Raw genomic sequence first — 25,919 nt, 5'->3', positions numbered from 1 at the left:
AACATACTAACAATCTAGAAATTATTTTAAAGGACCAACAAAGAACTCAAGAAAATTTAATTACTCTGTAAAATCACTAGGCACCAAAAAAAAAAAAAAAAAAAAATGAGTTTCTAAGTGGAATTCATTGGGCTTTAAGTCTAAAAGAAGACGGGGACCTATAGCAGGCCCACAAATATGCCATGTGTCTGAAAACAATAGAATCACATGTTATCTGTGCCTGACACTCACTTGGCAAAGAAAAAAGTCCAATCCTGGCAGGCTGGTGTCAGAATATTGGGGTGCTTCAGCACACAGCCAATGAATAGACAACACGGTGTTCAAACTTCAATGTGAACCAAAGCCAGGAGACCTAGAGTATGTTAATCCTTAACTGTGTCATCCATAAATTGGGGGTGACGGCACACTACATCAGAGGATGAGTTTGAAGTTCGCGTGTTCTGAAAGTGTTTGTGCAATGCCTGCTCATAATGAGCACTCAATACATTCAATCAATAGTTGCAACTAGGATAATGGTGATGTCAGCTGCTTTTGACCAAACTAGAAAGCAGGAGTCCAAATCTCAGCCCTGCAGACGGTTCTGCCTTGTATTTTTCTACTGACTGAGAAAGGGCCTGGAGGTATTTTTATTGCCATGGGAGCTTCAGCTGTTACCAGAGTTCGTTTGCGCAATCTTTGCATTCCAGTGTGCTAAAAGCTTTCTCATGCAGGGATAAAAGCAGTCTTTGTCTCAAGCTGGTAAAAGGCACCATCTTTGTCAGACAGTTAACTGTTAAACTTCAAGTGTGTTTCTACAACAACAGATTGGAAAACCCGAGGAATGGAGACACACCCAATAATGAGACAAGGTGAATTTTAGCAAAGTGAATTGTGTGTGTGTGTTAAGGTAAACTATTTTTTTAAGTGAGAGAAAGAGAGACAGACAGGTAGACAGTCAGGAAGGGAGATGAGAAGAATCAGCTGATAGTTGTGGGACCTTAGTTGTTCATTGATTGCTTCTCATATATGCCTTGAGGGGGAGGGCGGGGGGGGGGGCTCCAGCCAAGACAGTAACCCCCTTGCTCAAGCCAGAGACGTTGGGCTCAAGCCAGTGACCATGGGATCATGTTGATGATCCCGTGCTCCAGCTGGTGAGCCTGCGCTCAAGCAGGCCACCTTAAGGTTTCAAACCTGGGACCTCAGTGCCCCAGGTCAACACTCTAGCCACTGTGCCACCACTGGTGGCAAACTATTTTGAACAATGTCAAAATGCCAGGCATTATGCTAAGTTGCTAAGCAGTACTTCACAATAACCGTGTGAGGTGGGAACTTTGATTAGTCTTACTTATTAAAAAAAGACAAAGGCTTAAGGAAGTTAAGTATTTTTGCAGAGTTACAGAGCTAGTAAGTGAGTGGCAGGCCAAGATTTGAACCCATGATCACACATGTTCTCATCCACCATGCTCCACTGAGTAGAATGGACTACTATGGGTAAGCCCTGCAAATTTTAGTTTTATGATCTGATTAGTGACTTTCTGACTTCCCAACCTGGCCTTTGCTAAGTATGGTTACTTAAAAGCACCAAAAAAGAAGACTTTTTAAAGGTCAAATCTGGACATGTCATTTCCCCCCCTTCAGCTGTCCAGGCAGCCGTTCCGGAAATACCCACGGCGTCCCCCTGAACTTAAAGCTGCTCAGAGGCAGACGATGCAAAATGCTGCAGAAATTTTACTGTTTTGCTCTTAGGTGGATCTAATGAGTTAGAACCACAGGACATAAAAGGTATTTCTATTTTTCTTCCTCCCTGTGGAAAAATGTCACCAGTTTCTTCAAGTGTTTTAGGAAAGGTTACCATGTAATTTATTCTGCAAAATAAAACAATTCTCAGGCCCTGGCCAGTGGCTCAGAGGTAGAACATCAGTTCAGTGTGTGGAAGTCCTGGGTTTGATTCCCAGCACACAGGAGAAGCGCCCATCTGCTTCTCCACCCTTCCCCCTCTCCTTTCTGTATGTCTCTTCCCCTCCTGTAGCCAAGGCTCCACTGGAGCAAAGTTGGCCCCAGGTGCTGAGGATGGCTCCATGGCCTCCCCCTCAGGCACTAGAATGGCTCTGGTTGCAACACAGCAATGCCCCAGATGGGCAGAGCATCGCCCCCTGGTGGGCATGCCTGGTGGATCCCGGCCATGTGCATGCAGGGGTCTGTCTCTGTGCCTCCCCTTTTCTCACTTCATAAAAATACAAAAAATAAAATAAAATAACACAATTCTGAGAGTGAAAAGAAGCACAATCAGTAAATATGCTGGCATAAGCCAGGACCTATAGTCATGTTCCACAGGTTCCTAGGTCATATCCTGGTTGAGGCTCCCCGTCCATCAGTGACATGAGTATGAGGGTGTCAATAAGTTAAAACACTCTACTTAGAAGAGAAAAATGCCTCCAAGCTCTTCAGCAGGGTATGAACCCACCACTCTGCATGCTGAGTCTTGTCTGCATCTCAGTCCAGCCTCAAGTGAAAAGGGAGTCTAGAAGGGAAACGAGTGTGGTGAAATGACAAGCATCACCACAATAATGGCCATGTTTCTAGGGACTCAGAGGATGGCACAACCCCAAAGATACATCCTTCATTAACAAAAGCCCCAAAAGTCGGAACATTTACTTTTGTAGACAAAGAAACCAGCGTGATGACTAGGACAAGCTCTTGCTCAACTCCACCCAATCAATTGCTTTATTGGCTGGATTTAGAGAGGGAGGCTTTTCTGCCTCCTGGTCCTCTCTTACTCATCCTGGAACTCGAGGAAACATTCATTCCAACAGCTCTTACAATTCCAGCTCCAGGCCGAAGGAATGGTGCAACTTGGAGGGTAAAGAAAAAGAGTCTGAGTTTTTCTCTCATTAGATCCATCTAAAAGAGCAAAGTAATAAAACTTCTGCAGCATTTTTCCAACAAGTGTAATGAAATTCAAGGAGAATCAGGACAATAAAAAAAAAAAAGCCCTTAGGGATCACCATGACCAGCTTCTTCCTTTACAGAAGAGGCCCGGAGCCTCCGAGGGAAGAGCTGGGCCCAGAGCACACACCCAGGGGACCAGGGCTCCTGGCTTTCAGCTTAGGCCTACTTCCATGTTACTAAGCTATTTGGTTAAAATCCATACTCAAATTTGAGATCTTCTCTCCAAGCAGACGAGGGAGGAAGTGGGAGAAGAAGGGAGGAAAGCAAAAGTAGGTGTGAGGCAAGGTAGGGTTGAATCCACTCCATTAAAGCTCCACTCCATTAAAACAATTTCAAATGACCAATGTATGGAGATTTGAGGGAGAATGAAGAGGCAACCACAGCCGTCTCAGGCAGAGCCTGACGAGAGGAGGACAGATGGATCACCTACCTTTGGTCTTGATGGCCGTTTCAATGTTCAGCGCGTCCCGGTCGGCATCGAAGTTGGTGTAGGCTTTGACTGACCCGTACGCACTTGGGGGTGTCGAGTGCTGAGGTCAAAAGACAAACATAACCCAATCATGCACGTTTAATATCCTTTTGTTGAAATATTGATTTCTAAAATAGATTTCCCCCCCTAATGATCCTTTTAACAATTCAAATCATTCTTAGACTAGTTTGAACATACCACCAAATGTAAGGAACTTCACTGTTTCTAATGAGAATTCTTCAAAGACCCAGCAAGGTAGAATATGCTTTCTATATTTCCACAGACAACCCAAAGCTGGGCATTCAAAAGCACCTGTTTAATTGGGAAGGTTTTAAAGAGCTTAAAACTGGGCTGGCAACAATTCAAAACAAACTGAAAATGTGGAAATGCCTGAATAACACGTGTAGTTAGCCAAGTTTTGCAACGGGCACATGAATTTCCACTTGGGCCTGTTGGCTCAGCTCACAATTCTTTTTAAAAGCAAATGTAAAATGCCTGCCTGCTTCTCTCTGTCAGGTAAGTGAGGAAGCCTCCTCTACTTTGGCCACCGTTATGGTACCAAAGTGGTCAGGCCACATGGCCCACATCCTCCTTCCTGTCCACGAAGTTCCTCTGGCTCTCGTCTCCTCTCTGTCCGCTCCCCTCTGCTGTCTTTAACAAGATCCCCTCTGCCTAACACGCTTCCTAGTATTTTCTTTCTTATTGCCTTTTAAACCATACACTCTTCCTTTCCAATGCTTTTCTCTCTCTCTCTCTCTCTCTCTCTCTCTTTTTTTTTTTTTTTTTTTTTTTGTGAGAGGAGGGGAGGCAGAGACACAGACTCCCACATGTGTCTCAACCAGGATCCACTAGGCAAGTTCACTAGGGGGTGATTCTCTGCCCATCTGGGGCCACTGCTCCTTTGCTCAGCAACTGAGCCATTCTTAAGTGCCTGAGGCGGAGGCCACAGAGTCATCCTCAGCACCCGAGGCCAACTCGCTTGAACCAACTGGGTCATGGCTGTGGGAGAGGAAGAGAAAAAGAGAAAAGAGCGGGAGGGGGAGGGGTGAAGAAGAGTTGGTCACTTCTCCTGTGTGCCCTGACCAGGAATCAAACCCAGGACTTCCACAAACCAGGCCAACGCTCTACCACAGACAACAGGCCAGAGCCTACAATGCTTTTCAAACCCATTACTTTCCTGATCGGATGGACCGACCCCCACCTCACTCCTGACTGAGGTGAGGGCAATAGCCTGCTTCTACATCAGTTCTCCCTTCCCAAGTGTCAACTCGCCTCCTTCCTGGAAATGCCTTTGCGGTGCTCCTCCTCCCTGCTTCCTGGCCCCAGAGCAAAGGACAGACACAAGAGGATGGACGACTGTGGCTCTGGGTGGCTGATGGCAGGTGCAACCGCCCACCACTGCCCTACCTTCAGTATCAAGGTTCCCCATCCTGAAGTCCCCCCACCACCCTCCCCCCAGTACATAATACCGATCATACTGTGGTGAGTATGTCAGCTCAGTTTCTGGAAAGAATCAGACTAAGGTGCCCCGCCTTACCTCTCCACCCACAGGCATTGCCTCACAGGTACCCAGTTCCCACACCGGTTGGTTTTATTAGCAGGGAGGTCATACAGGTGAGCAACTAAGAGGCCATCCTCTTAATGTCTCCCAGGACAAGCCAAATCTCAGGTCAGAACAGGACAAAATGTTCTAAATGTACTTGTGACCATCTAGGCCAGGCAGTAACTCCAGTTCATGTTTATAACTCTGGAACACAATGGTCATCAAGGTGTTTTCCATCTTAAATTTTCCAGTAAGAGTAACTCAATGGAAATGGAGCACACATTCAAGAAAAGGTAAGTCAAAGTGCTATTTTGAAATACTATATTTGTTATGGTGGCTACAAAATGTGGATAGAAACTAAGGGAAAACATCTTCCTATTTATCAACAGTACCCTCAATTATTTTCAAAGGCAGACAGTCTGGTCATTGGGCCATATCACACAGGGTTTCATTTACCAGGTGCCATGTCATTCCAAAACAGTGAGTAGGGGACAGTTTCACATAACTTTATAGTATATATGGAAACAAAATTAAATGAATAACTGAACCTATTATCTATAAAATCCACTCATCTGAAAACCAAATAATTGAGACAAAAGTAATCCTCCCTCAGAATCCCGGGGAAAACATGGCATTTTCTCCTGCAGGCCCATCTCGCCAGACAGAGAAACGCATCATACTAGAGCACAGTAACTTCAGAGGCTATGGGAGAAGCCCTCTCATGAAACAATCTAATGATCAGATCCATTGAAGAAAGCAATCACTGAACTCCTAGACTTGTTTGGATCTCAACGTGCAGCTTGTACTGTTGCCAACAATAGTGTGCACAAGTTCCAAAAGGAAAGATTAGAAATACATACAGGCTTTCTATGCCCTAAGAGCTGTGCGTGCACGGACGTCATCCGTCTGAACATTTTGACAGCAAGCAGCACAGATAATACAGAGGGTTCTGTGCCCATAAGCTGCTGTCAACTCACTTTGAGTGCTTCTTTGTATATTAATTTAATTGAGAACATATTCTGAAATATGTTCAAGATGTGCCTACAAACCAGTGTCACTCTCTGCTGAGCTTTTGTAAAAGCCATTAAAGCCAAGATGATCTAAAACAGTGGTCGGCAAACTCATTAGTCAACAGAGGCAAAATCAATAGTATAAGGATTGAAATTTCTTTTGAGAGCTAAATTTTTTTTTTTTTTTGTATTTTTCTGAAGCTGGAAACGGGGAGAGACAGTCAGACAGATTCCCGCATGCACCCGACCAGGATCCACCTGGCATGCCCACCAGGGGCGAAGCTCTGCCCACCAGGGGGCGATGCTCTGCCCCTCCGGGGCACCGCTCTGTCGTGACCAGAGCCACTCTAGCACCTGGGGCAGAGGCCAAGGAGCCATCCCCAGCGCCTGGGCCATCTTTGCTCCAATGGAGCCTTGGCTGCAGGAAGAGAAGAGAGAGACAGAGAGAAAGGGGGGGGGTGGAGAAGCAAATGGGCGCTTCTCCTATGTGCCCTGGCCGGGAATCGAACCCGGGTCCCCCGCACGCCAGGCCAACGCTCTACCGCTGAGCCAACCGGCCAGGGCCTAATCTCATATATAATTTAAAAAAAATTAACTGTAAAGCAAAAAAGCAAATATAGCAGAATTTCCAGGTTCGCAGATTTCCTGTGAAAGACAATTAAAAATAATTCTGAGCTCCCTGATAGCCAAAGCAAAAAAGGAAACAGGATGAATTACAGTACTTTCAATGTTTAATTTTTTAAAAGAGGAGAAACATCCAAGCTCTTTTGGAGAAAAGCTTTTTCAAGTGCTAAATTAAAAGAAGAAGAAGAAGAAAGAAGAAAAAAAAAGAAAGAAGAAGAAGGTATGATATAAGTTTTTGTCTGAAATAACTTCCTGGACACTAAGAAGTCCCAAACACTCAAGGATGATTTGTGATATGGCCAACTAATAATAAAATCCAAGGGCATCACATTAAAAGTCATATATCATCATAATAATTACTACCACTAACACGCTAAGGAAAAAGTAGGACAGGCCCTGGCCGGTTGGCTCAGTGGTAGAGCATCAGCCTGGCGTGTAGAAGTCCTGGGTTTGATTTCCGGTCAGGGCACACAGGAAAAGTGCCCATCTGCTTCTCCACCCGTCCCCCTCTCCTTCCTCTCTGTCTCTCTCTTCCCCTCCTGCAGCCAACGCTTCATTGGAGCAAAGTTGGCCCTGGGGCACTGAGAAGGGCTCTACGGCCTCCGCCTCAGGCACTAGAATGGCTCAGGCTTCAACGGAGCAACACCCCATATGGGTAGAGCATCGCCCCTTGGTGGGCATGCCTGGTGGATCCCGGTCGGGCACATGCGGGAGTCTGACTGCCTCCCTGTTTATAACTTCAGAAAAATACAAAAAAAAAAAAAAAAAAATAGGACAAAATTCTAGCCACCCCAGTGTCAGTAGAATCTGTCTTATTTTAATGTGATGCCAAAAAAGTTTCTAGAGCCAAAATGTTTATTTCAAACTGAACTAAGAAGAGCTAAAGTAATGGGGAACAAAGGAGAACTAAGAGGGGGAATGATTGTCTGAATCCTGTTCCATTTTCTTAGATGTACAAGGAAAGGGAGTAGTATCACCCAGAGAGATGGCCCATTTGCAAAAATGACACAAAGTGAAAATGGTGTACTTACATCACCCTCCAAGCTGAGCTTGCACAGAATTTCATGAACAGTGGACATTTTGAAAGAAGCTGGAAAAAAATAAAACAAAGTCTTTAGGAAGAGGCTTTCCTTTCCCCTGAAGCACAGTGATTCATTATACTAATCTCTACTTCTTGGCCCATTTCATCTGAGGATATTAGAGTAATTTTTGGAAATATGCAATTCCCATCTTATGATTGGGAAAATTAAAGCGTGGCAATGGTTTGCCTTCGGTTTGGGATGGGCTACTGAGCTAGTTATAGTTAGTCCTTTTTCTTGCTCTGTTTGAACAGAAGCTGGAGACTGGTTTGTGAATACAAAAACAAAATGCTCCCCAAGGCTAATGCAACTTGTTCCAACAACATAAAACTGACTCTTCCACTTCTCATACAAAATGATAGGCTTGTCAAACCAGCCACAACTGCTGTTATTTCTCACCAGTCACTGGACATATTGAAGGAGCCTGAAAACTATGGGTGTGAACTGAAATCAACAGCATTTTCCTGCTAGCCCATTCCTAAATAGAACCTTTACTATTTGTGATTACTTTCTTTGTTCACTGATGCATAGAAGATATTAAACTGTTAATAAGAGAGACAGTGGTTAGATTTTTCTAACACGAGCTCGTTCCATAAAAGACTGATCCTTATATTTAAGATTCAAAATGGCTGCAATGAAGTCATCTTCCAGTTAATACATTTAATCGGGCTGTGGCACTACAGCCTCATGAATTGGCTTTCCAGCTTTGCAATCACACAATTCTCGGCATCGATACACCTGCCAATAAAAAGTGCTTAACTGGCATTATATTTATCTCAACTGAGCCAAGGCAGGTCACCCAGCAGCAGCATCCCCCAAATGAAGGAAATAGAGCACAGCTGCATCCCGGAACAGTGGGAATGACATTTGAATTGTGCATCTCCTACTTTGGTATTTTTTTGCTTAATAGTCTTTGATCAAGGAAATTGTGTCCATGCAAATTCAGCTTTCTATTCTCTTCCAACAGTTTGCTTAGTCTAAATATTTTCATAAAACTGGCTTGGAGGGAGTATTGACATAGACACTTGCTATTATCGGAAAGCTTTGAACTAAGCCGATTCCAGGCTGGAGGCGGGGGAATGGAAGATATGAGGATTCACCTTTATTCGTGGTTATGGATATATTTCTGCGAGATTTACATCCTGATCTCTCTCCTAGACCACTCTTCTGAATGCTCACAGATGCTTTTTAAGCACCGCAAAAAGGAAATCACTGCTATTCTAATTCCTCCCACTCTCACCACTCTCGGATACCCCCCGCCAATAACCCAGGGCTGGGATATAATTCTCATTTTCAAAAAGTCTTCCTCTCTAAATAAACTGTGGTACATCCAGACAATGGAGGCTAAAAAGAAATGAACTATCAGCCATGAAAGAAACATAGAGGAACCTTAAATGCACATTGATTAAGCAAAAGAAGCCAATCTGATAAGGCTACATACTGTATGATTCCAACTATATGACATTCTAGAAAAGCCAACGCTATGGATGGAGACAATAAAAGAATCCATGGTAGTCAGGGATTAGAGGGGAAGGAAGGAGGGGTAAAGAAGCAAACCAGGAGGATTTTTAGGGCCATAAAACTACTGGGTATGATACTATAATGGTGGATACCCATCATCATACCACTGTCAAAACTCACAGAATGTTGACCACCAAGAGTGAACCCTAATGTGAACTATGGATTTGACCCAATAGGGATGTATCAGTGTAAATTCGTCAATTGGAACGAATGTACCACTCAGGCAGGGATGTTGCTCATGCATGTGTGGGCCTGGGAATAGACGAGAACTCTTGACTTTCCACTTGGTTCTTCTGGGAACGTAACACTGCCCTAGAAAAGAAAGTCTATTTTTTTTTTCTCAAAAAGTCTTGCTCTATCAGTGGACAGTCCAGTACAGTCACCACCAGTCCCGTGTGGCTATCAGGTATTTGAAGTGTTCAGTCCAACTGCATATGTTCTGTAAGTGGAAAGTCCAAACCAGATTTGGAAGACTTAGTAAGAATGTAAAAATCTCTCAAAAAATTTTTACATTCATCGTATATACTGCTCACAAAAATTAGGGGATATTTTATAGCTTCATATTCATTTTTAAATATCCCCTAATTTTTGTGAGCAGTATATTATATTTATGATGTGTTAGGTATACTGGGTTAAATTTTCTTTAAAAAACTATTTAAGTACCATTTTACCTATTTCCTTTACGTTTTTAAATGTAGGTACTAGAAAACTGACAACTGTACATGCAGCTCAGGTTTTATTCCCACTGACAGCACTGGTCTCCAGGGTCCCGTGGTGGCGTGGCCCAACCCTAGTCCAAAAGCTTGGAGGTGACTGGGTCAGTTAAAGACTGAGTTTGAGCCTGACCTGTGGTGGTGCAGTGGATAAAGCATCAACCTGGAAACACTGAGGTTGCCGGTTCAAAACCCTGGGCTTGCCTGGTCAAGGCACATATGGGAGTTGATGCTTCTTGCTCTTCCCCCCCCCCCCCTCTGCCCTCTCTATAATGAATAAATAAAATCTTTAAAAAATAAAAATTAAAAAAAAAATAAAATAAAATAAAAAGACTGAGTTTGAGATTCCCTATAAGACAAGTTAAGAGTCTGCCTAAGAAATCCCCAATTTCAACCAAGAATCATTCCAAAGGGTCTCATTGGTATCCTATAGCCACCACGCACCAAGAAGAGAAAGAAAATACGAGTTTTTATAATAAAAGACGCACCAATCTTCCTTTCCATTTTACTATGCACGGCTTGTGCTGCTCTTTCATCAAACCAGTCTTGTGTGCCACTATCAATTAAATTCCTCGATTTGATCGTGTTCAGAATTCACCATTCAGTCTGATCAGTGGTGGCACAGTGGACAGAGCATCAACCTAGGATGCTGAGTCCAAGGTTCGAAACCCCAAGGTAGCTGGCCTTAGCATGGGCTCACCCAGCTTGAGTGCGGGATCAACATAATCCTATGGTTGCTGGCTTGAGCCCAAAGGTCTCTGGCTTGAACCCAAGGTTGCTGGCTTGAGCAAAGGGTCACTGGATTGGCTGGAGCCCCCCTTCCACCTCCGTCAAGGGACATAAAAGAAGCAATCAATGAACAACTAAAGTGAAGCAACTACAAGTTGATGCTTCTCATCTCTCCCTTCGCCCTACTATCTCCCTTTCTTTCTCTCTCTCTCTTGCTATAAAAATAAATAAATAAATAAATAAATAAATAAATAAATAAATAAATAAATCCATCCTTTAGTGTCAGTCTCTAGCTCAGTCCAGCCCTCAAAGATTGGCATGGGAACTGCCTCAGCGCCCCCTGGGTGAGACCCCGCCTCAGCGCCCTCTATCCACTCCCCAGTAAAAGAAGACTTGGGCCACATTGTTACCTGTTTCTCACCAAACACAGTGCTCCTTTAATCCATAACACTTGATCTATGTTTCCTCCCTCATCTCCTTACCTTCAACCATTCTTCTAGTGATAGAAACCCTGCCCATTCCTCAAGTCACAACTACTTTGGCATCTGCAGCCCTAATTCCACAGTGCTCTCTCCGTCCTCTCAATACCGGAGCAGTTAGTTACTGATGCCTTTACGTCCACTGAGCAAAAGCCTACTGAGTTCCTGCCATCTTCCACTGCATTTCCAACCGTCAGATGCAGTGCAGCAGGCAGCATGCTTCCCCTCATCTCCCCCAAAGTCTCAGTTCCCCACAGAGATGAGTGTCTTGGCACTCTAGGTGCTAAATAAATGTTTAGAAACAATGAGTTGCTATTTGGCATAATTAACCATTTATATTTATATTATTTATAATCATTCTGCAGAAAAAGCAAAAATGTCAATAACTACAAAGTAGTATCCATGAAACTTGTGATTACTCCATGTGTGTCTTTTGCATCCACATAAATATTTCCTATTTCATGCAAGTTTAATGGCAAACTTATTTCCACTTTAGAAATCAACGACAGCCCCTGCTTCTTTACTGCGCCCCGTCCCCTGGCAAAGCCAAGTCATTTGGGGGATGATGGGTTAGTATCTAGAAGAAATAGTTGGCTTCCCCACTCGTGTTTGTTAAAACATTAACTTAATACAGTATAATTGATTAATGAGATTATATCAGTATGCTGCTACCCTTAAAAGCAGAAAAAGAAAGTCTTGGCCCTGGCCAGGTGGCTCAGTGGATAAAGCGTTGGCCTGCAAGGCCAGATGCTGAGGATTCAACAACCTATTAGGGCACATATGAAAAGCAATCAATGAGCATATAACTAAAAGGAACAGCTAAGTGAAACAAGTTGCTGCTTCTCTCTCCCTTCCTCTCTCTCTCAAATCAATGGAAAAATTTTTTTAAAAGAAAAAAAAGGAAAGAAAGTCTTGGCTGTGCTACTGTAGGTTACAAACACTGGTAACATTCATGTTATGTATCAACAAAGGCCTAACAAGCACTCACTGGCCATAGTACATCAAGGACTGAGAGAGACCACTCAGAACTGCAACCCCACCCTGCAGGACCTTCAGCTCTCTTTCCTCCTCACCCCAGGGAGATACTTGAGAGGTTAGCTCAGGTCACCCAGCTAATGACGAGGGAGACAAGGCCAGAATCCGGGCCCTCTGACTCTTGGGTCTTTGACCTTTCAACTTCACCACAATGGTACTCCATTCTAAGAAATGAAGACACCAAGTGAGATAAAAACAGGCCTTGGCTGGTTGGCTCAGTGGAGAGCACTGGCCCAGCATGTGGGTTTGATTCCCTGTCAGGTCACACAGGAAAAGCGTCTATCTGCTTCTCCACCTCCCCCCCCCCATTTTTCTCTTTTTCTCTCTTTCTCCCTCCCCCTCCCCCTCCCCCTCCCCCTTCCCCTCCTCCTCCTCCTCCTATAGCTATGGCTCAAGTAGTTTGAGCAAAAATTGGCCCTGGGTGCTGAGGATAGCTCCATGGCCTGGGCCTCAGGTGCTAAAATAACTGTTGCTGAGCAGTGGAGCTGCAGCCCAGCTGGGCAGAGCATCACTTGGTAGGGGCTTGCCGGGTGGATCCCAGTCAGGGCACATGCGGGAGTCTGTCTCTGCCTCCTTGCCCCCCACTTAATAAAAAGGAAGGAAAAGAAAAAAGAGAGAAAGATAAAAACAATAGGAGGTCAGCTAAGAGCTTGAAGGGTACAGTACGGACTAGTGGAGAAGAGCAATCACCCTGAAGACTCCAGCCGGAGAAGCACGGGGAGAACTGGGGAGGTGGTATGGAGAACGCCCCTGGGGGTTCGGAGAACAAGAGGACAGGCTTAAAACGAGCCGTGTCTACTGTGGCGCCTCCTGGAGCCGGGGGATCTAAAACATTAATTTCTGAATGGTGCAAATTTCAGCTTGGAAATAATGAAGGCCGGAAGACAAAAATGATTTGTTCCCAATACTCACAGAATCAGTTCACAACATTTGCTCTGGAGGCTGAGCCTTCTCACTGAAAACAACTCTGCTTTAGTGCACCTATTGTTTCGAATGAGAATAAAATAAAATCTATGTGCCAATGAGGTAACTCCATTCCCACTGACCCCCCAGCACAGTAGAAAGTTCATCAGCGCACTGAGCGCAGAACAAGCGCTCCCCTCCCTTTCTGGCAGACTGCTCTACAGAACAGGAACGTGGCCGTCTGCATCGCTCTTTCCAACACGCCAACCTCACCCAGATCTCCAACTGGTTCTGACTTGCAGAAAGGAAAAAAAAAAAAGTCAGCAATCTGTTGATGAGTACCTCTACACACCAGTACCTTCCATTCCCAGAGAAGGGCTGGGTTAGTAGACAAGATTATTAACGTCCTTTATCAGGGAAAGTTTTTGCTTTAAGAAGCTGAACAAGCCACACCCACTTCAAACTGGTTTGAAATAGTTCACCACTGAGGTGGGAGAAGACTCACGCAGCTCCACCCTCTCCCAGGCAACAGGACAGTTTCCTGTGCCCGTGAAAATATTAATAAATGAGGGTGTGAACTGCCTGACTGAAAAAACTCTCACTCAAGAAGCTAGACATTAGTGAAAAACTGTTGAAAAACCAGTAATTTACAGTTAGCATCAGGACTAGCTTAAAGATAATTTAACGGTCTGTTCTTAAAAAAAAACAAAAAAACCCCTAGAGATTGTTTTGTACATTATTGTTTCACTGCAAATACATAGTTAGAACAAAAATAGTACAAGTGAAAGAGCTTAACTTCTCCTCACAAAAGTAAAACAAAAGTTTGCAAACAGGTTGACACAAAGAAAAATAAGTAAACCTAAAAGTCAACACCTGAAATAGTAAAAACAGATTCTACTGAACTGAATTAAGAACCAGCTCCAGAAAGACCAAACATTAATTCACACGAACAAACAAACAAAAACGTGCTGCAGCAGGGCTGGTGTGCAGAGCGGAATCTGACTGCAATCCAACAGTTTCACCGACACACCCACTTTCTAGTTTCATGGTGGTGTTGATGCATCACCACAAAACACAGCCTTAGCAACCATGCTGAATCAATCAGGGACGGGATGACACAAAAGAGGATTTTCAAGCCAAAAAATGGAGGGGGGTGAGGGGGAGGGGGGTGGGGGTAGAGGGGGAGGGGGAGGGGGGTGGGGAGATGGGGGTTTCCCACCAAAAAAAGCCCTTACTGTGCAAAATGCTGGGTCTAAAGGACTAGATGGCAATTTTAAACCGAAGGGGAGGCAAAGGAACGTGTAAGTGGGGGTGGGCAGGGAGTTCCCACTGTACTCCACTCTCTTCCCTCCCCCCCCCAAATTTGTATTTAATAGAACCTTCCCGAAAGCACAGGCTTTTCTCCTTGGTTTTACGGTCCTGATTAATGCCTGAGTCACAGGGCCAAGTCATTCTTCAGAAATCCTGGAATGTTGCCCAGTGGCCTTGCTCCTACTGAGCAGGACGGACACAAGAGCACTTGCTCTGGCTCATTCCTTCCGTTGCCTGACCTCAAGCAGTATCTGTCCGCTACCTACAGACAGGCTACACTCAGCCTCTTGCTCTCAGAGCCTCTCTGCACTGGTCTCCTGATACCCCGATGGAGTAGGAGGAAAGAGACCAGCAGGAAGAATGATGTCAGTTGGCCGGAAGCACTTTCAAGAGTTGAGAAATCTACAACTCAATTTCAGGTGTTTTATGGCCTGCATATTGTATTTCCAATGTAGCCCTGCTGCCAACAGAAAAAAAAAAAAAAGAACATCTAAACTCAGCATTCAAGATCTTCCACATGCTGGACTTGACCTACTGATTCATAAATATCCCTCAAACACACATGTACGCATGCACCCACACACACTCACACATAAGCACACCAGCCCCAAAGTTAGACTGGACAGGTAACTGTTCTCCAAACACACTTAGCACTGTCCTGCTACCTCCTGGCCTGGGGTCTCCAAGTTCCCTCCACTGTGAAATGTCAATCATGATCAGCTAACATCCTCATGAGATCTCAGGACACAAAAAATACTGTTACCTTTTCTCCTGCACCTCTCCCTGCTCTGTGTTCCTCTGGCCCTTGGTGTGTCTGAAATTTCAGTTGAGTGTAAGCAGGTCTCCCATCTACCTGCCCACAGGTTTCTGACTTACTCATTCCTGTTTCCTCATGGGTCTGAGCACAGTGCCTACACACACCAGGCTTTCAATCACGCTTCTGAAGGGTTTATACATTCTGTCTTTTCTTCTTCTCCTTTTCCAATGCACTCTCCTGCCTCAATTTTCTTTCCCTCCTTCAGTCTGAACATCTCTAATGGAGTTCTAGTTCCACACACTCAGAGCTGGAGGCTCCAATTCCCAGCTTCTGTGCAAATCTTTGCAAAGCAGACTACTTCAAGGCAAATTCTTTCTCCACATGCTATGCAGCCCACCTTGGTCCTGTAAAGGCCACTTGGCTCCTAGTCCACTGATCAACATGGAAATGTCACCTACAAGTCCTATGGCAGGAAAGGAAAAAAAGGAGGTGGAAAGGAGGAAGGATTTGAAGAGCAGCCTTAGGACTCTGATTTCCTCTGAGCTGTGAGCCTGCGGACGGGGTGTGGCAGGGAGTCAAAGGGCAAGGAATCCAGTCACAGCCACTCCTGTAAATCAGAACTTCCCTTACCAAGCCTGGGATTAGACTACGTGGGTGCTATGGACTTTTCTCTGACAAGATTGAGCTCAGATGATTTAAAAGCTTCAAGGTGTACCCTAAAACAGAGATTTGGAAACAATCCCTGGGGAACCACTCAGAACAAGCCTGGGTATCTCCATACCCCTCCTGCTGAGCTGCTCCCCAACAAGGCAGATGGAGACTGCCTTTGGCAATAGGAGAAGGAAAAATATACCAGACAGTGAATGGGCGGAAAGAATTTTTTTTTAAGGACTGGAATTTCCTCTTAGTTAGCCTAAAACTAGAATAGGGTGTGGCACCAGGGAACACGAGAGGGGTAATTCCCATGTCAAAAGGGTGGGGGCATTTCAGCATTCCATTTATATCTAATTCTCACAATCAAATCCAGACAGGTTGAATCACAGTAATTTTAAACAACAGTTTTCCTAAGTTTCAATACGATGCTTAGGTCTGTGGAACAGCTGGACTAAAGGGGACAGGAGTCCCAGTCAAGCTTGGAAACTGACATAGATTTGGGGAAATGTAACATTCAAAATCTGATTACTGCCTGTACAATTTACTTATTGTCTGTTCTGTTTACTGCTATTTATCCAGGGCCTACAACTGTGGGTATACCATAGTAGGTGCTTAGTAACTATTGTGGAATGAATGGATGTTTAAAGCAATCCAGAGCCTCAGCTAATGAAAAATGTCTCAGCAGGCCCCTAGCCCCACCCAAGCAAGGAGAACAAAGGCCCATGACAGTGTGTTACTGTGAGTCTAGACCCAGTGGTGCAGTAAGAGCCTAGAGATCTCTAAATCAAGAACAATTATAGAAAGATATCCACCTTGCCAGAAAAACTACTTATATCAGAAATTAGTCAGGAACCTAATAGCCAGGACTGCTGGCCAAATGTCAATCAATATAGTACTTAAATAGCTCAAACACAGGATGTTCACTATTGAGACGCCAATTCAAGACCAAACTTATGGTCAAAGCCATTGAGTCAGCAATCTCTCCTGGGCATTTACTTCAGGCAGGGCAACTTGGCATTGCAGGAAATTACAAAATCCAAGCGGTCTCCAAATCATGAAGCCCCAACTGAAAAAAATGCACAATGATGGCCACACCCTTTCACTGCAGATGCAATGGATACTTTTAGAGAAACCCGTGAAGCTTTTAGAGAACAGACACTTAGGACAAGAGTGGAAAGTGTTAAGTGGGAATGTCGTAACACCAATGGCCACAGAGGACACCTCTTCAAGATCGTATGTGTGAACCTGGCCTCATCTAAAATCTTTCTTCATGCCCTAGCAGGGTTGGTTAGAGAGTCATCCCGACATGCCAAGGTTGCGGGTTCAATCCCCAGTTAGGGCACATGCAAGAGTCAACCAAGGAATGCATAAATAAGTGGAACAACAAATCAATGTCTGTCTCTCTCTTGCTAAAACCAATCAATAGACAAAAAATATTTTTTTTTAATTAAAAAAAAAATCTTTCTTCACATTGCCTGAATATTATATGACTTCCATAGACTCAAATTCTATAAATTACAGATCTGTTCAGATTACAAGGTTTTCTTGTTGTTCTTTTTTTAATAACACAACTCCTCTGATTTGCTAAAGACTTTAGCCCCCCACCCCCCTCACCCCCCAAATTAGGCAGGTACTATCAACCTTTAGAAATCAGTGCATGTTACCTAGGGGTTTCAGGGTTAGCCTGGGACACTAAGCCCCTCCTATAACACTGTCTCAGTGGGAAAGTGATTGTTTCAAACCAAGGTCCAGACAGGCACAGTAGCACACACTTTTGAACAGAATCCGTCTGAGCCCAGACTCAGGGGCCCAGATTCCTATACTCCAGAACTTACCGGTTGATGGTAAAGGTGCAATGTGCACACAAATTCCTAATACGCATAGCTTTAAAATGGTAAATCTTAACAAAAAAATGACGCTCTACTATTGTATGGCACTTAATGTTTTCAATATGCTTTACATATTCAGTTTTGAATGAACATGTTTTCAAAATTTTGACAATAACTTTGTGTGAATGGAGGTAAAAATGGGCACCCTCAAACCACTTTCATAGGTAAGGAAATTGACGTTCACCTCCTACCTTCTCACTAGTCTGCTGATGGAATCCAGCCTTCCCACCCTGGGCGCTGGGACCCACTCCAGAGCTGCAAGAAGCCCAGTGGCCACACCCTTTTCTGTACCCTCAGTTCCTGACTCACTGTCGCATTATAGTGACAACCCTGCCCACAGAACCCCAGGGACACTTCCTTCCTGATGCAAAAGTGGTCGAACAAGTGGGAAACTCTCCAGATCCAGGGAAATCAGAAGTTGCTCTCCTACAAGATAATCCTGAAGAAGGAGACTGTTTTGTTCCACTGGGGAGGGGGGTGATACTAAAAACTCCCACCCCCTCATCCTTCTCCCACTGCTTCCCTCCAGCTGCTCGGTTTGAGTTCCACAAATGCGCATTTGCTTCAGTCAAGTAACTTGGAACAGATGGGAATTCCTTTCTAGATGGCCGGAAAGCTTTTGTTAAACGTGGAGGTAAATGCTCCGGATGACTGCTCTGCTTGGGACCCGCGGCTCCTCCGCAGGCAGCCACACCCTGGGCCCCCACCTTGCCCTCCTCTGGAATGCGGGCCGCCCCTCCGCAACCCTCCCCTGCACCGCCTCACCAGGCTCCCTAAGAGCGCTTTGGAGGGCATGCACCACAGGTCCCCCCGCCCTGCACCCCCAACGCCAGGTCCGGACAACACAAGCGACTGCCGCGGCACAACCGGCCGCATCACCTTGCCACTGCGCCCCCTCCCAGCTGAACCCCAGTGCGGACGGTCCCCCAGCCTCTCCGCCAGATGGCTTCCCATCACCCGAGCTTTACGAGGCCGTCTCCTCCATTTCTCCGCGCCCGCTAGCAGGCGGCCCCGGGCCATAGCGGGCGGGCAGGGCGCGTCCCGCTTACCTGGGCCGGGTGCACAGAGTAGTGAGCGTCCCCAGATGGTGAGCGCAGCCGGCAGGCCTGGGTGGGGCTTTTATAGCCGCCACATCCTCACTGTGCAGGGGAGGCCCGCCCCGCCCGCCTGCCCCGCCCCAGCCCGCCTCCCCCTTCCCGGGTCCGCTTCCACCCCGGTCAGGGTGACTCACCCTCCCCAACCCGCCCGCCAGGAGGGCCAGCCTCGCCCTGGAACAGTTCCCTGAGCGGCCCCCACACCCACGGCCACGGCCCTTGGCCCTCATTTCTTTTTCATTTTACTTCTTGAACGCCACGTGGTGTTCTCAGCCCTGGTTTAATTTAATAAATTAACAAGACTTTATTAGACTCTGAGCTTGGTTAAGTCATTATTATTATTTTTTTTTTTTTTCAAAAGGAATGTAGCATCCAGCTCCCCATTACCGTCTGCTAACATTAGTTTAACCTCTGGCCAGCAGTTCCCGGGAGGAGCGCGAGGAGGGCCATCCTCCGGCTCCTGCCCTGCCCAGACTCCGAGCACGAGCAGGCAGGGAGGCCGGAGGCAGGATTGGGGAGGAGGTGGGCAGAAGCCCGGAGCCAAGATCCCAGTCTCCTCCCGCCTGCCCGGGGAGGCGCCCTTTCCCCGGGAGTTCTTTGCTCTGCTCTCCGAGCCCCTGGGGCCCCGACTCAGCACCCCCATGTAGAGCAGCTCTGTGCGACCTGGTGGCAGGCTTTCCCGAGCTGGGTGGGGCCGGTGGCTTTGAACCTCCAGTTCCAACAAAGAAACTTCCTCCCTTCCTTCTTTAACAACTGTCGTTTATTCGCAGCTGGTTAGCCAGCTCCCTCGCTTGGTTTTGCTCACTTTTCTTTTCTGCCTTGCTTCCACAAGGCACAGGGAGTAAACACGTTTTCGTGGGTGACTGCGCAAGTACTGGACTAAAACCTCAAACTCTCAGGAATGTTTTGCTAAGAATCCCAAAGAGCTCTCACTGTGCCTTTGAATTACCTCCTTTCACACTTCATATAGCTCTTTCTCCTGGTCTTAATGCTTCTGTTTTAACCTCCCGTCTATGTTAACGTTTATTTTTACTTTACAGTTGAGCATCATTTCACTCCCGGGAATCAAAAAATGATAGCAAGGCCAAAAGATATCCCTTGCCATGCCACTTAGCTGCCAAGTCTAGGACACAAAGCGGGTCTCAGGACACTCAGCCCAGAGCTCGCTGTTACCAGTTCTTTCACTTGGAACGATATATGATAGGCCCTATCAGAAGGACAAATAGAAAATAAAGCAAGTCCTTTGATACAATTTCTGCTCAGTTATACTTATAGCTCTTCAATTTAGGCCAAAACTGTGTTTATCTGCCTCCCGTGAACATTTTGGGACAGTCATGGTTGGACAGGACTCTGCCATCTTTCTGCACTCCAGCAGGCAGAGGCCACAACCTCTTACTGCTGCTAATTGTGCTGAGATAGACTCTCTACAGAAGATGAGGTTTAAATCAAATCATATACAATACATAAAAGCCACCAAGTATACTAAAATTGTTTTTGCTTATATTAGGCACCCAGCAAATCCAAATGGATTTATGCTACAGCCAGACTTTGCCTCTTACTACAGAACTCCAACTAATGTTATAAAACTGAGGCAATTAGAAGTCATGGTTTAGAAATATCTGAGGAATGTGAGGCCACTTCTGCTAGTATAAAAGAACTTCTAAAGTACTTAGTGTGAAGATTCTCTTTCTTTAACCCCCATGGCCCGGGAGACCTCAGATTATGTCTGCTATTATGAGTACATATTGTCCTCTAAGGCTTCAGATTTGTTTTGTTAACATTTAATCAACTATACTTCAACACCTCTAATACTGCCTTGCTATCAACAATAAGCATTCATTAAAAATTATAGAACAATAGAATTATTCACCCAGTAATAGAATGTCAGAGCAGAAAGAGGCCTTAAGAGATTAATTTGCCAACTGACCAGGTGGTGACGCAGTGGATAGAGCATCAGACTGGGATGCGGTGGACCCAGGTTCAAAATCTCGAGGTCCCTGGCTTGAACGCGGTCTCATCCGGCTTGAGTGTGGACTCATGTGGCTTGGGTGTGGGGTGGGAGACATGACCCCATGGTCGCTGACTTGAAGCCCAAGCTCGCTGGCTTGAGCAAGGGGTTACTAGCTTTGCTGCAGCACCCCCCACCCCCACTCCCAGTCAAGGCACATATGAGAAAGCAATCAATGAACAACTAAGGAGCTGCAACGAAAAATTGATGTTTCTCATCTCTCTCCCTTCCTGTCTGTCTGTCCTCTCTGTCACCAAAAAAAAAAAAGATTAATTTGGCCAATTCTACTTTTTTACAGATAAAGAAACTAGAGCCCAAATAAAGTCTCCTGCCCTGACCAGAGATTAAATAATGTACCCAAGTTACTTGCTGCAACATAATATATGACCACCAAAACTTAGTGCTGGGGTTGTTAGAATGCCTGCAAGCTGGCTGGATCTTTCTCTTCCTTGGCCTCTCTACACCAGGCACCAGGGTAGCAATGGCAGCCGGATTTCCAGAAGCAAAAGCTGCCAATGCTCTTAGTTTGTAGGCTATACAAAACAGCCAACAGGCTGAATTGGCTTCCTGGGCTATCGTTTGCTGATCCTCGCTTTAATTCGTCGTCTGATCAGTTTTTGACTTTGCATTCTGGACTCTTGGCTCCACTGTCTGAGATAGTCTTTCCTTTTTCTAATGACTGGCCCACATTTATAACTGAGTAGCTCTCCACTTCATGCCACTATAAACTCAAAGACGCAGAAACCTTGTTTAAAATTTGAACTGTTTCTGTGTCCAAGATGGCAATTCCGTCATTAATACAATTCTCTTTAAAACTGTGTGAATTTTCTATCAATCTTATTAAAGTTCACCTTATGCTCCAAAATTCATACCCAATTCAATTCTCTCAAAAGGCATGGATTCTCTGTAAATCTTATTGAGGTTTACTCCATCCTCTCATATTCACACTCATTATTCTTTCTGAAAATAGACCTCTCTCTCAACTTTGTATATACAGTATTAGGCTACCGTTGAAAAAGGCACGTATGATTCCTAGAAGCCCTGAGCACACGATTCCTGGAAGCCCTGAGATCATCTTCAAAGTACCACATTCAATATTTCTGGAATCTTAAAAATGTTTAAAAAATATTTTTGTAGCCATACATGATTTGATCTTTACCCTGAAGTCATAACTTACTTTGTAAATCTTCTCTACTGGCTAGAATTCTGTTTGAAAACCAAGCAGATCTTTCTTTGGTGCATTTTTTTTCTTCCTTGTTGTATTTTGTCATAAGCAGCTAAAGGGAGACCATTGGCATTTCAACATTCTATCCGAAAATCCCCTTAGCTAGGAGTTCACCAAGCATATTTTCTATCATTCATGTTACCACAGGCAACAGTACTGTTAAACATTCTGCCAATACATGACCTATGTTGACTTTTCCCAACCTCCCATAGCAATTTCCTCATCGCTTTTCCAACTTCCACTAACAATCTTCTCTCTGTTACAACTGCCTGGCAGGAAAGTCAGTATTGCATATTTTAAGGTGCTTTTTTTTTAATGTTTATTTTACTGATTTTAGAGAGAGGAAAGGAGAGAGAGAGAGACAGGAACATTGATCTGTTCTTGTATGTGCCCTGACCAGTGATCGAACTGGCAACCTCTGCGCTTCAGGACAATGCTCTAAACCAACTGAGCTATCTGGCCAGGGCTATATAGGTTTTAATTAAAGCAACACTCCACGTACTAATTACTCTGTCAGTTACCTATTTCTAGAAACAAACCTGTTGCAAATCTTAGAGGCTTAAAACAACCATCACTGATTTGCTCATGGTTCAGAGAAGGGCAGAGTTCGCTGGGTCAGCTCTCCTCTGGTCTATTTCACACTGGCTAGGAAGACCCAGACGAGGCTGGAAGACGCAAAAGAGCCTCTCTCCAGCAGGATAGATGCTGCTTTTCAAGAGTGAAAGTGGAAGCTGCCAAACACAGAACTGGAACAGTGTCACTTCCACTACATTTTATCGGTCAAAGATTCAAGGGAAGGGGAGATAGATTCCACCTCTTCATAAAGGGAGTGACATGTTCACATGGGTGGAAAGTTGTTGGCAACCACCTTTGAGGACAATCTATCACAATACTTCAGCTAGTAAGTGGAAGAGCTGAGGCTGGAATATGTTCTTCTGCCTTTCAATACACTGCTTTTCCCATTACACCACAGTTCTCACATATCACCATGACTTCCGTGAGACACGGGCTGTCCCAAAGTTTTCTGCCTTATGTGGTTTAGGCTCTCACTAACCATCAAGTGGTTATTTTCCTGAGCTTTGTTACAGTCAATCAGTACACAACAATGTGTCATATTTGAAGATGTGGCCAGAAGAACAAAAAAAAATTCTATCTGGCCTGACCCATGGTGGCACAGTGGATAGGGCATCAACCTGGGACGCTGAGGTCCCCGATTTGAAACCCCGAGGTCTCTGGCTTGAACATGGGCACATCTGGCTTGAGCGCAGGCTCACCAGTTTGAGTGTGGGGTTGCTGGATTAAGCATGGGACCATGGACGTGACACCATGGTCACTGGCTTGAGCCCAAAGGTCACACTGGCTTGAAGCCCAAGGTCACTGGCTTGAGCCCAAGGTCACTGGCTTGAGCAAAGGGCCACTGGCTCAGCTTGAGCTCCTGCCCCTGGTCAAGGCACGTATGAGAAGCAATCAGTGAACAACTAAAGTGACGCAACTACAAGTTGATGCTTCTCATATCTCTCCCTTCCTGTCTCTCTCTGTCTCTAAAAAACATATATTGATATATATGGAAAATCTAACATCCAAATAATAGGACTTGTAGAAAGAAACACTAGACAAAATGGAGGGAAGAAAATCATCAAGAAATAATTGAAGACAATTTTCTAGAACTGAAGGCCATGAGATTTTAGATGGAAAAAGCCACAATAAATGGAATGCAAACCAAGCCAAGGCACATGATTGTGAAATTTTAGAACACCAGGTCCTAGGGGCAGGGAGAAGTTTCTAAAAGATTCCAGAGAGAAGGGAAGAAAGGTCATATATGAAGCGTAAGAAATAGGAATGGCATTACCCTCAATTTTCAGATCCGAGTTTCTAAATCCTATTCCTCAGTAAACTAATCAGTTCTCTGGAGGAAGGGCTAGATTCAGAGATTAGGCAGAGAAAAATACATGGTAAGCTTGTGCTAAACAACTGATGGGAACATGTCGAAAAGACACAAAAGCCAATTGTAAGGGGCTCGCACTGGTTAAAATTTGGAATAATTTGAGCATCATATTGGATAAGAATAAAAATTGAGTGTGTCATACTGACTAGTCTAAACTGATAGTAAAAAGATATACAAAAAGATGGGGTAATGAAAGCTCTTATTTACAGAAGAATCCAACTTATACATTATCAGAAAAGATAAAGAACAATTACTTTGCAACTAGATTCCATCCCCTGCCAAACTACAAATCAAGGATGCATACATAATAAACATGTTTCAAAAATGCTGTTTATGCTTGTGGACCAAGTTTTCATTTTCTGAGGCTGCTATATCACATCACCAGAAACTTGGTGGCTTAAAAACAGCAGAAATGTATGCTCTCACAGTTCTGGAGGTCTGAAGTCTGAATCAAGGTAACTGGCTTGAGCCCAAGGTCGCTGGCTTGAGCAAAAGGACAACAGGGCCTCACTCCCTTTGGACGCTCTAAGGGAGAATTATTCTTTGTCTCTTTCAGCTTCTCCTGGCTACCAACATTTTTTGTGGCCACATCACTCCAGTCTCTGCCTCCACCTTCACCTGACCTTTTTCTAGGTTTCTGTCTCTTGTAAGAACACTTACTATTGGATGTAGGACCAAACTAGATAATCGAGGATGATCCTATCTTGAGATCCATAACTTAATTACATGTGCAAAGACCCTTTACCCAAATAAGGAACTAGTCACAGATTCTGAGGCATAGGATGTGGACATATGTTTGGGGCCACCATTCATTCCAATCTACTCTCTTTCATGGAGACTTCTGCTCTATGGGCTCCAACAAAACAAAGGAATAAAGCAAAATTAAGAAGCACTGTATCCCTGAAAATGGGATTTAATGCAAAAATAAGTGACTAGATTCCTAGAATGATGGGGAGGAGAGAATTTGGAACCATAGCTGTTTAGGCAGTACACATAGTGAACAGTCTAGAGGCTCTAACAAGAACGCCTAAAAGAAGAGTGGGAGGAAGCAAATGCCCAGTGTGTCTGAAGGCACTGAGAAGAAACTAACAGCTTTATTGGATGATTGGGGAATGAATTAGTAAGAGTGACAAAAACAACAACAACAAAAACTATCAAATGAAAATCTTGAGGAAAACAAGAAATTATTGCAATGTACTATAAATTGAATGTGTATGTCCTTCCATTGAACCCAGTCTTGAACCCAGACATTGAAACTCAGTCTTCCATGTGGGGTCTTTGGGAGGTGATCAGGCTATGAGAGCAGAGTCCTCCTATGGGATTAGTACCCTTAGAAAAGAGGCTCAGCGCATGCCCTCACCCCGCCCCATGGAAGTTTACAGGGAGAAAACGGTTGTCTAGAAACCAGCAAGTGGGTCCTCACCAGTCCTTGTGCTTGGACTTCCTATTTTCCATAACAGTGAGAAATAAATTTATTGCTTATAAGCCATGCTGTGGTAGTTTGTTGTAGCAGCCCAAACAGACTAAGACACAACGTATCATAGTCTCCGAAGATGAGCACAGTAATATTTCCCATCCCATATGCTCCTCTAGAACTTGGTCACTTTCCCATCAAAAGGGGGACTACATGCCCACTCCCCTTGAACTTCAGGACCCACTTTTAATTATTTGACCAGCAGAATACAGCAGAAGTGATGTTATCACTTCTGAGGTTAAACCATGAATACATTTCTCAATTACTTGGAACACATACCTTAGAAGTCAGGCATGATGTCATGAAGAAGTCCAATCAGTCTGTGGAGAAGAACCAAGGTTCTCAGCTGACAGCCAGTACCAACTTGCCAGCCACGTCAGCCACTTTGAAAGTGGACCATCCACCGGTATACCAAGGCTGCAGGTTTAATCCCTGGTTAGGATACATACAAGAATCAATGTTTTTATTATAACAAATCAATGTTTTTCTCTCTCTCTAAAAAAATAAATTTTAAAAAAAGTGGACCATC

At 44.7% G+C, this 25,919-nt stretch overlaps 1 protein-coding gene across 1 annotated transcript in view; it reads right to left on the bottom strand.

Annotated features, from left to right (window-relative positions):
• ANXA2 (annexin A2) overlaps nt 1-18,805 on the bottom strand; it is a 44,076-nt gene extending 25,271 nt beyond the window's left edge. Inside the window, exons 1-3 of the mRNA XM_066342385.1 lie at nt 18,694-18,805; nt 7,606-7,664; nt 3,359-3,458 (exon numbers count right to left, since the gene is read on the bottom strand). Coding sequence (XP_066198482.1) covers nt 3,359-3,458; nt 7,606-7,653 — 148 coding nt within the window. The 5' untranslated portion in view covers nt 7,654-7,664; nt 18,694-18,805. The remainder of the gene's footprint in view (nt 1-3,358; nt 3,459-7,605; nt 7,665-18,693) is intronic.
• Nucleotides 18,806-25,919: the final 7,114 nt, after the last annotated feature.

Source organism: Saccopteryx leptura, chromosome 6 (assembly GCF_036850995.1).
Source record: "Saccopteryx leptura isolate mSacLep1 chromosome 6, mSacLep1_pri_phased_curated, whole genome shotgun sequence".
Taxonomy (NCBI): domain Eukaryota; kingdom Metazoa; phylum Chordata; class Mammalia; order Chiroptera; family Emballonuridae; genus Saccopteryx; species Saccopteryx leptura.
This window is presented reverse-complemented; position numbering and strand designations above follow the sequence as displayed.